General features: G+C 41.0%; 3 protein-coding genes and 2 long non-coding RNA genes across 6 annotated transcripts in view; 2 read left to right on the top strand and 3 right to left on the bottom strand.

Moving 5' to 3' along the window:
- Positions 1-72: 72 nt before the first annotated feature.
- LOC103481236 (putative nuclease HARBI1) lies at positions 73-3,261 on the bottom strand. The gene is made up of 2 exons (XM_008436587.3): positions 2,395-3,261; positions 73-662 (listed from the first exon to the last, which is right to left on the bottom strand). Exons 1-2 carry the CDS (start codon positions 3,086-3,088, stop codon positions 259-261), a joined length of 1,098 nt encoding a protein of 365 aa, XP_008434809.2. The 5' UTR covers positions 3,089-3,261; the 3' UTR covers positions 73-258.
- Positions 3,262-3,665: 404 nt separating this feature from the next.
- Positions 3,666-6,130, bottom strand: pigp (phosphatidylinositol glycan anchor biosynthesis, class P). Of its 2 annotated transcripts, none has more exons than XM_008436583.3 (5): positions 6,021-6,130; positions 5,691-5,775; positions 5,282-5,354; positions 5,083-5,201; positions 3,666-4,918 (listed from the first exon to the last, which is right to left on the bottom strand). In XM_008436583.3, exons 2-5 carry the CDS (start codon positions 5,770-5,772, stop codon positions 4,803-4,805), a joined length of 390 nt encoding a protein of 129 aa, XP_008434805.2. In that variant the 5' UTR covers positions 5,773-5,775; positions 6,021-6,130; the 3' UTR covers positions 3,666-4,802. The 2 variants fall into 2 exon arrangements, with proteins under 2 accessions (XP_008434805.2, XP_008434806.2); XM_008436584.3 differs by having other exon boundaries at positions 5,944-6,058.
- rexo4 (RNA exonuclease 4) lies at positions 6,090-13,357 on the top strand. The gene is made up of 8 exons (XM_008436586.3): positions 6,090-6,705; positions 6,786-7,108; positions 7,854-7,997; positions 10,865-11,058; positions 11,146-11,234; positions 12,156-12,230; positions 12,315-12,389; positions 12,471-13,357. The coding sequence occupies exons 1-8, from the start codon at positions 6,487-6,489 to the stop codon at positions 12,591-12,593; spliced, it is 1,242 nt and encodes a 413-aa protein (XP_008434808.2). The 5' UTR covers positions 6,090-6,486; the 3' UTR covers positions 12,594-13,357.
- LOC145549197 (uncharacterized) overlaps positions 13,114-17,243 on the bottom strand; it is a 26,532-nt gene continuing 22,402 nt past the window's right edge. The window contains exon 3 of the long non-coding RNA XR_014085172.1: positions 13,114-13,186. This is a non-coding gene — a long non-coding RNA (uncharacterized LOC145549197). The remainder of the gene's footprint in view (positions 13,187-17,243) is intronic.
- The window catches only part of LOC145549199 (uncharacterized), a 12,433-nt gene continuing 9,599 nt past the window's right edge, over positions 14,410-17,243 (top strand). The window contains exon 1 of the long non-coding RNA XR_014085174.1: positions 14,410-14,943. This is a non-coding gene — a long non-coding RNA (uncharacterized LOC145549199). The remainder of the gene's footprint in view (positions 14,944-17,243) is intronic.

Below are 17,243 nucleotides of genomic sequence, written 5' to 3'. Positions count from 1 at the left end.
TTACAGCTGCTGGTTCTAATATTACGCTGCCTTATATTATTATTTAAAAATGTTATCCTTCAAATGACCAGAGAATGTTATAAATTTTATTAGAATTATAAAATTATTCAAGTAGAAAAATGGAATCTGTACATAGAAATAAAACATTTTATATTCAAAACAACCCAAAGTTTCCTGACTGGAAGAAAAAAATGTTCAATGTTTTCTTCTTTAATCGCATCAAAGGTAACAGAATGAATTTCACAGATCCTCTTCGCTTCACGGCGAGTCCCGGCTGCCGACGGAGGCAGAGAAGTTCCTGTCGATGAGTTCCTGTCGGGCTTTTAGTGCCTCCAGGTTGATCTCCATCGGAGACGTATACGGCTTGCCCGGGTACGACGGTTCACCCATCCCGGCCCGCGGCGGCAGAGGGACAGAGAACTTTTTGGCGATGTTGTGCAGAACGCTGCACGACTTGATGATGTTGGACTTTTTGTTCAGAGAGGCTTCTTCTGCAAAGCCGAGCTGCTGCAGACACCTGAAGCGCCTCTTCATGGTGCTGAGCATGACCTGCATGACGCGGTGCACCTTGGCGTGCGCCTCGTTGAAGCGGACCTCGCGGTCCAACGCTGGGTTGGACACGGGGGTCAGGACGTGTTTGCTCAACTGGTAGCCTTTCCCTCCTTCACAGGAAACCAGAGAAAATGAGTTCAGTTAGACAAAAACGAAGCACAGAAATGTCACATATAGGCACGTCATGATAACAAATTTTGCTGGACGATAAATTGTTCCAGAAGTTATTGCGATAAACGATAATATTGTTTTGAGACCATTTTTAAGTAATTAACGGTAATGGTAAAATAATCCAAGAAGATATTCTAAAAGATCAGTAAACTTTAAATTCTAATGAACATTTATCGCTGGAACTGGAAAACATTTTAAATATCAAAATAAATAAAACACATAAAATTAATTTTGAAGTCTTTGTGAACAAAATTGTCCTTCAAAATAAGAGCTGGTTGGGACCAAAACTGAAGACTTTTATCATCCAGTTTTTGGTAGAAAGAGAAAAAAAAAAAAGATAAATCATTACAATGAATCTGTTTTAATTTGTGATGTGCTTAATTGATTTGGCCTAATTACATCTCCTATCTTTTAATAAAGTTTTTTATTCTAAGGACTTGATGTAGATGGAAAAACTAATTGATTCTTGCTGATTCAACAGGATTTGGGAGAAAAAGCAGCAGCTGCTCATCAGGATCAGTAAACCAATTACATGAGTAAACTTTTTACCAAATACTTTTTTACTCTTAATTTCTTCTATGGCTGATTTGTACTTTTACTTGAGTAGAAACATGTTGAAGTGCTTCTCTTACTTCAGTGTAATCTCTCTGTTCTCTGCTACCTCTGCTGATTTATTGGTGAACTGCCAACAGCTGCTAGTCTTTCTAAGAATTCACATCTAAGAAAATTCACCCTAACTTCTTTTAAGAGTTCTGAGAAGGGGAAAAAAATCTGAATTTTCTTTTTCTAATCCTCTTCCATACATTGGTGACTAATGGGTTGGGCTTTATTGTGACTATGTCAACAGTTTTGTCTTTATTCTATTTGCTAGCTGACGAACAGCTCTGATTAAACCTCACACTGGGATTTGAGTTAATGGGATTCTGGTTTCTGCGCAGCGCAGCTTTGGAAAAGAGCTGCACAACCATTATGTTTAACAGAATAACCTATTTATCCGACCAGGTTCCGGTGGGTTTCATGCATACATGCACAAGTTAGATCAGGCGTGGGCAATCCTGGTCCTCGAGGGCCGGTGTCCTGCAACTCTTAGATGTCTCCCTGGTAGAACACTCCTGGATCCAATAGCTGAATCATCTCCTCCTCTTCTTCTTCTTCTTTTGTTTTTTATTGGCGGCTGGCATCCAACTTAAGGTGCATTTACCGCCACCTACCAGACTGGAGTGTGGTCATCAGAAATCTCAGGGAATTTTTTTTTTTTTTTTTTTTCCTCCTCAATGATGTGTAGGATGTGCAAATCCACATCCTAACACACTCATTAATACATGAATTAATGCATGAGCATGCACTGGCATACACACACATACTAATCATCTCCTCTGTTCAGGCAGGTTCTCCAGAGTCCTGCTAACGACCTTATTATTTGACTCAGGTGTGTTGAAGTAGAGACACATCTAAAAGTTGCAGGAGACCGGCCATCGAGGCCTGGAGTTGCCCACCCCTGAGTTAGATGGTATCTGAGCTACAATTAGGCAAGCAAAAAAAAGGAAATGTGTTTTTTTTACGTGTTGTGGTTTGCTGTGGGTTGAGGGGGTACAAGCGGAGGTTGCACGAGCCATTGCTGCAAAAACCACCTGTTTTTTTGGGGTTTTTTGCATCTTTTTCATGCCTCACCAATAAACCAGAAAGGTCCATGCTGGTCGTCCTCCACCTCCCTCCCTTTGAACGAGGAGTCCCACAGCTCCTGCTCAAACGCGCTGCCCATGCAGCACTTCTCCACGCTCAGGATGTTTCCCTCAGAGTCGCATATGAACTGGCTCACCACCGACGTGTACCCCAGCGTGTTGATGAACGACTTGAAGGACTTCTTGTCGTAGGGGGAGGCTCTGATCTTGAAGTGCGCCGGAGCCAGGACGCCCAGGACGCCGGGGATCCCGCAGAGCTCCTCCATCCTGGACGCGGTTCTGGCTCTGGCTTCGGCGGTCAGAGGGAAGGAGATGAACACGTCCGACATTCCCGCGATAACCCCGGAGATGACGCTGACCGCATTGACCAGGCCGGCCGGTTGGTTGATCCCTGCCTTCGCCTGCACGGAAGTGGTAAACACGCCGTGGGCGTAGTAGCTCAGCGCGGTCATGAGCATCACGTCCACCGGCGGATGGCTCTTCTTAAAGGCGGCCGACTTAACGCGCATGCGGACGGCGTCTGTGATGAAGACTATGCAGGGTCTGGAGAGGTGGAAGGTCTCAAACAGAGCCTGGTCGTCAAAGTCGTCAAAACAGCTCTGGGAGCCGCAGTCCTCCTCTGGCTCGCCGCTTTCCAGCAGCTCCTCCTGGACAGCGAGCCACACCGGCGCCGGGAAGGCCATGTGGTTCAAATGCGGCCAAAACACTGCAACCGGCTGCGGGTCTAACAAACTAAGTAATAAAATAATACAAGCTACGCTAAACAACACCTGCTGTGCTCATAGCCAAACAAAAGATTCTTCTTCTAACAATTTAAGTAAGTAGAATCTTCAACGATGACACTTTAGGGCCCTCTAGTGGTCATATATATATATATATACATTTTTTTTTCGTTTTGAAATTCAGCAGTTTCCATTTTTTTATTTCCTCCAAGAAAATAGTGAAATTATTCATTTTATTTTCAGAATTTTTCTTTGGCCAACATATCGATAAGATAATCAACTAAAATCAACAACATAACGACAAAGTACAGTCAAACTTATGCTTTATGGTGTACATTAACAGCGGCAGACATTTTGACCTAGCAACTCAACACGGCTAAGAAAACTCATTATGTTACAACCCATCACCGAATAGTTTATCATAACTTTATCTAAACTTCTTTAATAAACTAATCTCGCTAACGATGCTTTTATCCAACAGTTTACCAAACCTAATCTAGCATGTTTTGACATGACTTGTTAATAATGAAGCTCATAACACGTTTCAATGTGTTTATTTGTTTTAGGATCCCTGAATCATCTCATTTAACAGTTGATATTTACAAAACTTTAAAATATAGTGATAGAAATCATAGTATGTAGTGCATTTAAACACAAATACCAGCTAGCACAGCATGCTGAGCAGGTCACTGCAGCAGTCAGTACAGTCTCTATTTCACCATCAAATCATTGCAATATGTGAAAAATAAAGTGAACAATGTATAAAAGAACCACTGCAATAAAGATCCATTTTTAGGCTTTTTACACACACACACAAAAAATACTTTCTAGTAAATAAGATCTTAAATATCAATGAGACAATATGTATAAATAAAAGTTCATTAAAAAATAAAATCTTTCCAGCAGGTTCAGTAGTTGTGGATAATTTTGCACAGAATTTAACTCCATAAAAGCAAGAATATTCAATAAAACAAAACCCAGCTCATTCCATCCCCCCCCCCAAAAAAACTATTTAAGAAATATTTTATCCTGTATTTAAAGGTTTTCTAATGAGCAAGGAAACTGGTATTAACATTTCATCAAAATTCAGATATTGATATCAATAAAATATATGAAAGACCGCAACATACAACAATGGAGACTTTCAGTGACTCAAATCAGTTGTTACAAAATAAATAAAATTTGACATAAACTGAGAATGATCTTTCTTCCTTCTGTACAAACACAACAGTTATTATCCTTTATTGTTTTAAGACAAATGTAACATTTATGTAGGTTTTCAATATAATATGCATTACCATTGATGCTTCCATTATGATTTATGCCATCAATTTAACAAATGAATCATTTACAAAAGTATTATTTGCTTGTTGCCTTGTTATCATCTCCAACATGAATTGATGCATTTTCATCTTGGAATTGCTTTAAAAGGATTACATTTATTACAGATTTATAGCCATACTTTACTTAGAGCTTTATAAAAACAATAATTGCTACATAAAACTTTGCATTTAAGAGACACATTGACCCATAAAGAAAGAAAAATAAATAAAAATCTGAGGATTTTTTATATTAACATTATATCACGGTTGTTATATAAGTTTTTTCCAACAAGAAAACTACAATCAAATAAACTAAACAGCGACGGCCAGTAACTGCTCAGTTACTCTGTTTGTCACGTCTCAGAGGATAAATAGAACATTTTGTTGACTTCACTGATGGAGACGTCCTCCAGTCGGGGTATTCCGCCCTTCCTGCAGCAGTCTGACCTCTGACCTTGTGCAAATACATCTGTGACAGAAAGATGAAGTTCAGCAATATCTGGATGAGAACATGTTGTGCCTGAAGAGCTCTCAAGCTTTGAAATAACTTTTTTTTTTTCTAAATAAAATATGTATAGCTTTATTTCCTGCAGTTCAGTAGGAGCTATTGTAAATTATAGGATGGAGTCTCACCTGTGACGTTGTCCACAGAGTCCAGTGGAGCCGTGTTGTTCATGTTAATGCCGAACAAAACAACCAAAGACACCATTAGAGCAACCAGGAGGTAGATTGGCATCGCAAGAGCCCAATACCTAAACAACACAAAGCATTTCATAAAACAATAACCAAGACAGCTAGATATCTAATTTTTATTATAAGGGAGGTAACTTACTTCTGAGGCCAGTAGGTGAGTCCTACTGAATGAAGCCATTCCTCTGGTACATACGCCCACAGGCAGAACAAAACTACAGAGGAGACAGCACCGTCACAAAGATGACTCTCCTTGTAATAACCACACATCTTTATTGAGGCATTCAGCCTTATTAGTGTCAGAAAAGAACAAAGGAACACGACTAAATTTAACAAAAAATTTGAATCGGCATGAAAATAAAAAATACCAACAGATTTCACTTAATTCTGGTGTCACCGGTTACCATCAGAGGCTAAAGGTTATATAATCATCTTAAAATGTGCAATAAATACATATTATATATAATGAATATAATCAATCATATGCGGTGGTTTTCACTTCCCACCACTTCTCCACAGGCTGGCATCGTGGTTAATAAGAAAACCCTTACAGAAGCCAAACTGTGAACCCAGGAAGAGCACAAAGCCGTAGATGGCTCTCTCAGGCAGGGGAGACGGAGAGTTTTCCACCATGATCTGAAACCAAAACGGAAGCACAAGACTAAAGAAATCAAATAAGAGAGAGAGGAAAAAACCCTCTTATAAAACCAAACTAGCGTTTACTTCCTTTATCAACAAGCTATATGACAAACACTCAGATTTCTGTACGAAATACTTCTGAAAAAAGCAATTTGGTCAAATTACCTGGGCTAAATAATAGTCGAGATATCATAAATTAATATAACGAGAACAATTTTAACTAACATGCAAACATAACCTACAGTTTATGTAGGCAAAATCCACCACGAAGACTTCCGACAACCTCCTTAGCGTCAGTGACGTTTGTCCGTACTGTACGTCAGGTCGATGCGAAACATTGCTCAGAACAAACGTTCCTCCTTTGAAATAACGCCGAATATAAAGAAAAACGGGACCGATTAAACATTGAAAATGTAACTTTATTAACAGATATTTATTTGCTTTCAATTATGTAAAAAACGAAACTAATTTAGCCACTTAGTTAGTTGTGTAAAATCGGGAAGTGTTGCTTCGTCGGGAACATTTTACTGTTGCACACTAGAGAGATACAATGCAGCATGGCTTCGGAAATCATACGGGTGAGCAAAATTATGAGCCTTTAAAGAGCGCATTTGAAGACTTTTTTGTGTTACTATCCCGTTTACTGTAAATTCACTTCCGTAAACTATTCTCGACCGGACATCGTCATCCGGTACGTTTTAAATCACGATGTCCAAGGCGAAGGAGAAGAAAGCGCATTCTGACGCTAAAATCCATAAACATACATCTAAAGATAAGAGGAAGACGTTTTGGATCAAACAGAACCTGAAGAAGAAGAAGAAGAAGAAGAAGCAGGAGCAGCAAGCAGCTCCACAGAAGCAGCAGGAAAAACCTGGACCTCCGCAGGAAGCCCAGCAGATCTCTGCCAACTGGAAATCATTACAGCAGGTTGGTCTCTGCAGTGTAGATGTATTTATATAGAAGTGTTCACTGGAGATTACACTGATTTTTCCTAAACTTCCCTACAGATCCTGAAGAGCAGCCAGCCAGAGAAAAGGCATCAAAATGGCTTCACCACAAAGAAACACCAAGAAAATGCTTTTCAGAGGAGCTCTGTGATCACTGCCGCTCCAAGCGAAAAGGACTCTGGGAAAAAAGAAAAGCAGAAAACGGTTCCTGTTGACCCTAAAGAGGCTGGAGAGAAGCTGAAGCTCCCGGCAGCTTCAGACTCTCAGCAATCTGCTGCTCCAAAGAGGAAAAAAGACAAAGAAATGCCAAACAGTGAGGAAGAGGGACCAAAGAAGAAGAAGAAGAAGAAGATCTCATTGGTTGAGGAGAGGAAGCCGACAGAGTATGTATACTGTAAATGTTTATATTTGGGTTCAGGTTTAGTGAATTTAGAAGAACTGGTTCCACTGGGTCAGGAATCAAAACATCATCTAAAATTACACAAATGATGAAGCTGAAGAGTCGTTTGTGTTTCATAACTTAAACATTTTTCGTAAGATAATTGGAAAAAAATTCAAAACATAAGAATGTCACGGGCTGCACAGTGGCGCAGTTGGTAGAGCTGTTGCCTTGCAGCAAGAAGGTTCTGGGTTCGATTCCCAGTCTTTCTGCATGGAGTCTCCATGTTCTCCCTGTGCATGGTGGGTTTTCTCCAGGTACTCTGGTTTCCTCCCACAGTCCAAAAACATGACTGTCAGGTTAATTGGTCTGTCTAAATTGCCCCTAGGTGTGAGTGTGTGTGTGCATGGTTGTGTGTCTCTGTGTTGCCCTGTGACAGACTGGCGACCTGTCCAGGTGACCCCGCCTCTCGCCCGGTACGCCAGGTGGAGAGGCACCAGCAACTCTCCTGACCCCACTGAGGGACAAGGGTGTAAGAAAATGGATGGATGGATAAATCAGAATTAAATAAAATCTCTAAACTGAGATCAACTTTCTGAACCACAGATTTTTTAGAGTGAATTTTAAGTCGCATAAAACGTCTAATTTTCTTGATCAGATTATGTTTGTTATGTCGACGGTTCCAACACACTCCAAACAGCCCAGTCCCAGCCAGACTGCAGCGCTCTGACTCCTAGCTCCTGTTTTAGGGACGACCTTTGGTTCGACGACGTCGACCCCGACGTGATCGAGGAGACGATGGGAGCCGAGGCAGCAGAGATCATGAGGAGGAAACAAGGCATCCGCAGCAAAGAGACGGAGACGTCCCTGGTGAAGGAGTCGGCCTTCAGCGGGTGAGTGAAAACATTCCTGTTGGAAAAACAGGAATGTCGACATTAGTGTGAATTAATGCAAAAACAGATTAATGGGAAACTGAGATGGAGATTCACAAAATTCATCTCTTTATTCTTATTGTTACTCTTTGCTTAAGTTTCATATGTGAATTTGTTTATTGTATGAAATTATTATTATTATTGGTAATGATAATAATAATAATAATAATAATGGTGTTGTGTTATAAAATAAAATCACAATTAGACCTGTCACAGTAAACAATAAATAAATTAATCAAAAGATAAACTAAAACTCAATAATTTTCATTTGCTTGATTTATCGTTTTTCCTTTTTCTCTCAATCTGCTGCTTTGGTCTCAACTGTCCCTGTTTTGAAAGACAAGTTTGTCAGAAGAGACTTCAGAATTGATTTTATTTGTTGTTTCTGTTGTTTTGTTTATTTATTTTGGATATTTAAAACGTCTTCCAGTTTCAATGTTTAAATGTTCGTTAGGATTCAGAGTTTATTGCTCTTTGAGAAAATGTTCTTCCACTATTACTGTTATATTACTTGAACATTTTCTCAGAGCAACAACATTATCATTTATCGCAATAAGATCTGGGACAATTTATCGTCTGGCATAATTTGTTATTGTGTCGGGATTAATTATAATATTTCTTATAGTGATGTTTCCTTCTTCAGTGGAAACTGTTGAAAAAGTAAAGAGCTGTAATTTAATTAAACTTAAACTATAACTTCACCGGTAAATAAATGATTTAAAGACACGTCTGTTAATTTTATGTTCAGTATTTTTGTTTGTTTGTTTTAGCATTATAACTCAGAGATAATTGCTTCTGCTGGTCGCACAGCGCCCTCTGCTGGTAGATGTCTGAATAGGAGCTTAATGAAGATGAAGGTTTAAAACATTTTTTAATGTTTTTTATTAACATGGAAAGGAAAAAGTGACATTAAGTGTTGGTATTATAGAACAATATGAAAGCATAAAACAGTTTTATTAATAATTATGTCAATGATACAAAAAAATAATAGAAACTGCTAAAAAAAAATCAGAACTTCAGAAGAAATGTAGTATTTATTAATGTATTATTAATGGATTTTAGATGTTTTTGCATGGTTTTTTTAATTGTGTGTTTTTGTTGGGCTAACAGTGATTCCTATGTGACAAACCAGGTTAGATATAAATTTCTAAAACAATCAGAAATCCCACATTATTTTTAGAGGATTTTTGGATTATAGTCTTTACATTATGACAAGTGAAGAAAATATTTCAATACCTTTTCTAATGCAAACTAATAATTCCTTCTACTTGTTAATGAAATAAATCACTCATAAAGCCACACAGCATGTTTTAACTGTCATTTCTATTCACTTTTTCCAAACGTTGTTCTTGAATCTTCCACTGATTCATGACTGATGTGTCTGAAAGCCTCTCCTGCTTCACATGGCAGAAAACCAGCAGCAATAAGGCGACTAGGAGGGACTCAAAGCTCATTTTGTGTTTAGCTCTTTTTGCTAACTTTGAACATGTTTAGCACCCCTAGCTTTCTCTATGTTCATTTTTCTGGATAAATTCGAAAGATCCAGTTTATGCAAGTGTTTTGTAAACATCCAGTTGGATAAAGTTTAACGTCTGTGGTGAAGTTTTGGTTATCGGCTGTTAATATTCCATCAATTTATCAGACTTTTATATCCATGCTCTTACTTTGAAGGGGAGCAGTAGTTTATTTTTCATTTCAAAATAAACGACCGACAGCAGATAAGATATAAACATAAATACAATATGTAAGGGCGTTGTAGAACAATGTTGACATGTTACAACATTTTGACATATCATGTAAATTAGGTCTGTTGTAAACGATTATTTTAGTAATCGAGTAATCTATAGATTTTTCTTACGATTAATTGAGTAATCGGATAAAAACAATTATGAAATAAAATATTGGTAAATCTTCCATAACACCAGTGTTACTATCGGATATCAACATCAGTCTATTTTTTCCACCTTTGAGCTTCCCTACCAGTTACTTTTTTGTAGACCGGGGGAGAAACACGGGATATTTACGGCTCCTCCGTTCAGAAACTCATCTACCCGCCATGTTCCGCCTCCCGTTTGTTCAGACGGGATGATATAAGTTTATTGTGCGGTTCGTCCGTAAAGCTGCTCTTACCCTGTAAGCATCAACCCTCAGCCGCCCGCCGTGTTCAGTCTCTCCGCTCACCTGTAGAAATCCTCCTCAGCTTCTTCCCGCCGTTCAACCAGCAGCTCCGGAGCAGAAAGGCTGCCGAACTCCCAGCATCGCGCCGGTCATTTTAAGGATGTTTATTGGTCCCACAAAAACGATGAAAACCCGGAATTATCACCAATCAGTAAAATCCCCGCGGGCCGAACTTGAAGATTGGACGTTATGCCGCCAACACGTAGCTTCCGTCAACAACTCAGAGGCGGAAGTCAGAGCTCCGCGCAACGCAAATAATGTTCCGGCTGAAACACAGTGCGCTAAATGATAAAACATAAATTAACGAAGCTTCGAGGCAGGTCAATTTTCCTCGAGGAATTTTAATAATCGAGGTACTCGAATCACTCAAGGAATCGTTTCAGCCCTAATGTAAATTATAATGTCAAACTTAAATTGATGCTCTTTAGCATTAGCCTCCACTAAATAGCATGTTGGTGTCGGGATTCAGCGTTAGGAAAACTAATGTTTATGATTAGCGCTTTAGCGTTAGTGCAGCTAACCTTTTAGCTCACATCAGTGATGGTTTGTCTGTCTGCTCTTCATCATTTGCCGTCAAATAACATCTGCAGCTGATTATTAATCCTTCTGGATTCCCGTTCCTGACCCTGGTTGCTCTTCTCTGTTGCCAGAATAACCCAAACTGTTGCCATCGACTGTGAGATGGTGGGAGTCGGTCCTGATGGCGAAGAGAGCATCCTGGCCCGAGTGTCCCTGGTGAACAAGTTTGGGAAATGCATCTATGACAAATATGTGAAACCCACAGAGAAGGTGACGGACTACAGGACAGCCGTCAGCGGCATCCGACCGGAGGACATCAAGGATGGTGAGCCGGCGGGCGAACAAACGGCTGCATCCGCATGAGCTCCTGGTCACGTGACTGGGTTTAATGTCTCTGATTGGCTCACTGCAGGAGAGGATGTCCAGACGGTGCAGAGGGAGGTCGCCGACATCTTGAAGGGGAGGATAGTGGTCGGACATGCCATCCACAACGACTTAAAGGTACGCAGGCTGGCAAAACGGAATTACAGGGAATTTCCCCCAAAAAAACTCAGAAATTTTGAGAATGATCTCAGAAATTTTGTAGAAAAAAATATGAATGTTTCTGAGTTTGAAAAGTTGAAAATTTGCTTGAAAAAAATCAGAGATTTTGATATTAATCTGTGAAATTTTCTACAAAAAACTTGGAAATGTCTGAGTTTAAAAAGTCAAAGGTTTTCCAAAAGTGGAAAAATGTTAAAATTTTGTAAAAAGAAAAAGAAAATCTAGAAAATATGTGATTTTATTCTCATAATTTCAAATTTTGTGTTTCCCTGATGAATGTAGATAAAAGAGCAACTTCTCTATCATTTTTGCTTCTCTTATATCCTAACATTTATTGATGTGCATTTTAGGCTTTAAAATTGAATCTTTTCAAGTTTTGGAAGGATTTATTCTATGGTAAACGACACATTTTACAAAGTTTTATTGAATGTTTTCACATCTTCTTGTGTTATAACCTCAAATGGGGAAGGAAACATCCATGTTTTCTTCCAGGATTGCTCCGGATTCAACTCCATCCATTTTCTTATCAACTATGTTGTTGTTTTTCCACACTAACGCTGATTTGCAAGTCGAGCAAAAACAACAAATTGGTCAGATCTGACCAGATCACCTCCTGCCACATGTTTCCTACGTGGTTCATGACTTTCTCCTTCTTCCTCTCCCATAAATCCCAGTTTATGAAGTGAGATAATTATGATGATTTGTGCATGTTGGCATCTTAAAGTTGCAGCCACGGCTTTTCGCTGACTGGAGTTTGACGCCTGAAGTTTTCTGCTGTAATGTGATGAAATGTGAAAAGGTTCATGTGGTGTGAATAACAACAACAAACACTTAAAAAGCAGCTTTAAATGGTTGCTTAACTTTAGAAAATGTTTTCAGATTTTGCTTCTGGATCATCCAAAGAAGTTCATCAGAGACACACAGAAGTACAAACCCTTCAGGCGGATCGCCAAGGTAACATAAAAACATAAAGTGATGTTATGTTTTAAAGTTAAAATCAAAACTTCCAGCTGCGTCGATCTGGTTTCCCGTCTTTAGAGCAGCCGGCCGTCGCTCAAAGTCCTCTGCAGAGAAGTCCTGAACGTGAAAGTCCAGCAGGGCGAACACTCGTCTGTAAGTCATCAGTAACCCAAGCTTTCACCGGAGTATCAGCTGATTAATGGCTAACGTGAGGTCACTTCCTGTGTGTTCCAGGTGCAGGACGCTCAGGCCACCATGAGGCTTTACACACTGGTGAAGAAACAGTGGGAAGCCGAGATCAGCGGCAGGAAGAGAAACAAAGAGTCCGAGGAGAAAAAGAAGAGGAAGCCGAGGTAGGGAGGACAGAGGACAGAGGAGGGAGGAGGACAGAGGAGGGAGGAGGACAGAGGAGAGAGGAGGACAGAGGAGGGAGGACAGAGGAGGGAGGACAGAGGAGGGAGGAGGACGGAGGAGGACGGAGGAGGAGGGAGCGTCTCGGGATTGGAGAGGTCAGGACTCCTGGACTCTGCCAGGACTCTGTCTGGACTCCATCTGGACTCCGTCTGGACTCTGGACTCCATCTGGACTCCGTCTGGACTCCGTCTGGACTCCGTCTGGACTCAGTCTGGACTCTGTCTGGACTCGGTCTGGACTCCATCTGGACTCTGGACTCCATCTGGACTCCGTCTGGACTCTGTCTGGACTTCGTCTGGACTCTGGACTCCGTCTGGACTCTGGACTCCATCTGGACTCCGTCTGGACTCTGGACTCCGTCTGGACTCTGGACTCCATCTGGACTCCGTCTGGACTCTGGACTCCGTCTGGACTCTGGACTCCATCTGGACTCCGTCTGGACTCCATCTGGACTCCGTCTGGACTCTGGACTCCGTCTGGACTCTGGACTCCATCTGGACTCCGTCTGGACTCGTTATAACAGAACCACGCTGTGCCTTCAGAGGCAGAAACAAACATTATGGATGGAATATGTTTATTAAAATGTGTTTATTAGCTTGTGGAGGATTTCATGTTCCACAGCAACATCTGTGCGTTGTCTCACACGACCTTTGACCCCGTCAGATCATTACAGATTAAATCTGTTCTGCAGGTTTTGTTTAGTAAAATGTCTCGGATGTTTTTAATCTTATAAAACCTCCCAGTTATTAAACAGGAGGGCAGAGAACCCAAAACAAAAACTCCAGTAAGAGAAGAACTGCAGGACGAAACAGAACCGTACCAAGAGAAACGGTTTTAATATTAATGAAAAGGTTTTGGCTCCACTGGTAGATAAATTCACCAATAAAACATGTTTCCCATGTTAAAGTGAATTTATCTGCCAGTGGAACCAGAACTAGAACATTTTTGCAAAAAAAGTAAATATAGTTGAGTAAATGTAACTAGTTACTTCCCAACTCTGATCTGATGACGTTTGAGCTGTAAGTTTAGGTTTTTATGGTTTAAATCATAGAAATTAATTTGACCTGGAGCCTCGTCCAATCAGAGCGCAGCGTTTGTGGGCCTGCAGGATCTGCGTCCAGCTGTTTGACCGGAGGGACCGAACTGCAGCCTCTGCTCTGGCTGCTGAGGGACGTCCAGAAAGTTCTCCTCTGTTTCCTGTCGACATGAACTGGATCCAGAACCGATTCCATCCTTCCTTCTAAGTCTTTATTTAATCTAGCGGTTCTCAACGTGGGCGGTACCGCCCCCCAGGGGGCGTTCAGAGGACGGCAGGGAGCGCTGGCGGACATTTTTACAAAAGGGGGGCGCTGGGATGCCTTTGGGGGGCGTTTGGTCGAAGGTAAACTTTACACCTTAAATCCACAACAATACCAGTTTAGACTTGGTAAAACTGTATGTGTAACATTAAAACATGCCTGGCTGCAGCTGTATCGATGGCAGCTCTTCTTCTATTCAGTGTTTGTAGCTTCATGGTGCAGCTCAGCTCCGCATCAGTTCAGCTTTACACCGGCTGATGACGCTGCTGTGATTCACTTTGTCTGGTATTTATGTAGCTACATATGTTTTGGCAGTTCTGCGATCATGTTAAGCAGTAATTTATATTAAAAAGTGTTTTATTTCCGTTTGAAAGCTGCCCGCTTCCATGGAAGGACAACAGAAAATCAAACATGTAATTACTAAAATCACGATACCCTCACTTTGTATCCCTCTGAAAAATGAACCCATTTAAATAAAGAAATCAAGAAATCCCTCCATGGGTGATACCACGATAGAGAGCGTTCATGTTATAGCGTTAATACCGGTGCTGTAAGTGGTCCGGGATGAAACGGGTTTGATGGAACAACGGTACCACAGCACTTTTAAATTTCAATAATCAGAATGCAGAAATTGTTTCTGTTGTTTTAAAAGGTTTATGTCATTCTGCCTTTTCCCCATCGATGTTTCCCGACTGCCCTGCACCTTAGGGAGTTAAAAAAAAAGAAAAAGCCGCACATTGCGCAAAACTCTGAAACATGAGAAGCGGGAAAAACGGAGCGACGAACTAGATGTGAATTATGGCGTAAAAACAGAGAATCCGACGCTGAACAGTGAAAAATCATCACATGATGTGAAACACATGATGATTAGGCGGCGCAGCAGGTGATGAGTGAAGATTACTGATGGTCAATAAACGATAAAATAAATTTCACGCCTCCCTCCCTTCCTCCCTTCCTCAAGGTCGTATCCCTCATTTTTCGACCCTTTGCAGCAGGTTTGAACGTTTTATATGTTAATAGCACTGAAGCTCGTTAGGATTGTAGTTTTACTTCGCAGTTTCTAATCAATGATTGATGGGCATTGAACACAAATGCAGGCCACACTTTTAAGATTTTTTATTTCTGAAAAAGAAAGATGGAAACTGTGTAAAAGTTGAACCAACGTGTCTTGTTGTTCCTCTGCTCCACGTTCAGCTCTGGTTGCTCAATCCAGCTGTTTTATGTTTCATGGGAGGTCAGAGGTCACGCGCTTCCAGGGAGCCGATGTTCCTGCAGGTCTGATTGTTGGCTGAACATCAGGTGGAGCTGAGAGACGCAGCTGGAGTTCGGAGGATTCTCATGAATCCTGACTCTGTCTGGAGGATTAAATTCACTCGTGTGACGTAAAACCACCGACACGTTTTCCCTTCAGATGATTCCCGGGAAAGAAAAGAAGAGAAACTGGAAACCTGAAGGGATTTAAACATGTTTCCAGTAAAATCACCACATGTCTCTCCATGTTTTCACAGTTTTATCTTTTTTTTATTGATGTATTTTCTCAGTTCATTGGTTATATAAATCTTTGACACAATGAAACGTTTTATTATGTTACAATCAGTCTTGGAAGTCAGTTTGTGTCTCAATATGATTCAAAAGTAAATAAAGATTAAATAAACTTTCACGTCTCATGTGATGGAGTATTACTGCCGTTGTAGATTTTTTTTTTTAAAGGAGTAAATTTCCACCAAAAAAATAAAAACATTTTTCCGAAAAATCTTTTAGAAAAAAATCTGAGAAAATACATCAATAAAAAAAAAGAGAAAACTGTGAAAACATGGAGAGACATGTGGTGATTTTACTGGAAACATGTTTAAATCCCTTCAGGTTTCCAGTTTCCCTTCCTTCCTTCCTTCCTTCCTTCCTTCCTTCCTTCCTTCCTTCCTTCCTTCCTTCCTTCCTTCCTTCCTTCCTTCCTTCCTTCCTTCCTTCCTTCCTTCCTTCCTTCCTTCCTTCCTTCTCCTTCCTTCCTTCCTTCCTTCCTTCCTTCCTTCCTTCCTTCCTTCCTTCCTTCCTTCCTTCCTTCCTTCCTTCCTTCCTTCCTTCCTTCCTTCCTTCCTTCCTTCCTTCCTTCCTTCTTCCTTCCTTCCTTCCTTCCTTCCTTCCTTCCTTCCTTCCTTCCTTCCTTCCTTCCTTCCTTCCTTCCTTCCTTCTTCCTTCCTTCCTTCCTTCCTTCCTTCTTCCTTCCTTCCTTCCTTCCTTCCTTCCTTCCTTCCTTCCTTCCTTCCTTCCTTCCTTCCTTCCTTCCTTCCTTCCTTCCTTCCTTCCTTCCTTCCTTCCTTCCTTCCTTCCTTCCTTCCTTCCTTCCTTCCTTCCTTCCTTCCTTCCTTCTTCCTTCCTTCCTTCCTTCCTTCCTTCCTTCCTTCCTTCCTTCCTTCCTTCCTTCCTTCCTTCCTTCTTCCTTCCTTCCTTCCTTCCTTCCTTCCTTCCTTCCTTCCTTCCTTCCTTCCTTCCTTCCTTCCTTCCTTCCTTCCTTCCTTCCTTCCTTCTTCCTTCCTTCCTTCCTTCCTTCCTTCCTTCCTTCCTTCCTTCCTTCCTTCCTTCCTTCCTTCCTTCCTTCCTTCCTTCCTTCCTTCCTTCCTTCCTTCCTTCCTTCCTTCCTTCCTTCCAAGTCTTTATTTAATCTAGCGGTTCTCAACGTGGGCGGTACCGCCGCCCAGGGGGCGTTCAGAGGACGGCAGGGGGCGCTGGCGGACATCTTTACAAAAGGGGGGCGCTGGGCAGTGGCGGAGCTAGACTTTTAAAGTTGGGGGGGCAAGGACTACTCCTGGCCCCCCCATTTGCCCCCCAACTCTCGGGGGGGCAAAATTTTAGGAAGCTCTGTTTGGACAGGTAACAATAGTTCGGGTCGGACCAGAATTATTAGCCTGATGGTGGTTCGGGCTTCTGATGAGTTTACATTAATGAGTTTGGAGCACACAGAGAAAAACTAAAGAGAATTTTATGATCTACTTATTATAGTTTAAGTAGAGGAATAACAGCTGACTGTTGAGAGAGGAAAGAAATTAAAGTGCAGATCCGTTAGGCAGAAACAAGCGCAGAGCGCTGGGCAATAAATGCGCATAAATGCTCCAATCAATCACACATGAGATGACAAACGCCAAATATACAATATATAGTTACACTGCTTACGTTAATGATGTTTTAAAAACAAAACCAGTAAAAACTTAACCTAGTTAATATGTCAGATTCCCTCCTCAGCCTCATTTTGATAAGAACAGAGAGCAGTTCGCTGGTTTCTGTCCAGACTGTGATCAGC

The sequence above is a fragment of the Poecilia reticulata genome, chromosome 19 (genome assembly GCF_904066995.2).
Source record: "Poecilia reticulata chromosome 19, P_reticulata-male-v2, whole genome shotgun sequence".
NCBI classification, from domain to species: Eukaryota; Metazoa; Chordata; class Actinopteri; order Cyprinodontiformes; family Poeciliidae; genus Poecilia; species Poecilia reticulata.
This window is presented reverse-complemented; position numbering and strand designations above follow the sequence as displayed.

Excerpts from the sequence above, each read along its gene's own strand:
- LOC103481236 (XM_008436587.3), bottom strand. The coding sequence starts at position 3,088 with ATGGCCTTCCCGGCGCCGGTGTGGCTCGCTGTCCAGGAGGAGCTGCTG. Across the intron at positions 663-2,394 it reads TGGACCTTTCTGGTTTATTG|GAGGGAAAGGCTACCAGTTG; the intron begins GTGAGGCATGAA and ends TTTCCTGTGAAG.
- pigp (XM_008436583.3), bottom strand. The coding sequence starts at position 5,772 with ATGGTGGAAAACTCTCCGTCTCCCCTGCCTGAGAGAGCCATCTACGGC. Across the intron at positions 5,202-5,281 it reads CTCACCTACTGGCCTCAGAA|GTATTGGGCTCTTGCGATGC; the intron begins GTAAGTTACCTC and ends TGTGTTGTTTAG. Across the intron at positions 4,919-5,082 it reads CTCTGTGGACAACGTCACAG|ATGTATTTGCACAAGGTCAG; the intron begins GTGAGACTCCAT and ends TTTCTGTCACAG.
- rexo4 (XM_008436586.3), top strand. The coding sequence starts at position 6,487 with ATGTCCAAGGCGAAGGAGAAGAAAGCGCATTCTGACGCTAAAATCCAT. Across the intron at positions 12,231-12,314 it reads CCTTCAGGCGGATCGCCAAG|AGCAGCCGGCCGTCGCTCAA; the intron begins GTAACATAAAAA and ends TCCCGTCTTTAG. Across the intron at positions 12,390-12,470 it reads AGCAGGGCGAACACTCGTCT|GTGCAGGACGCTCAGGCCAC; the intron begins GTAAGTCATCAG and ends TGTGTGTTCCAG.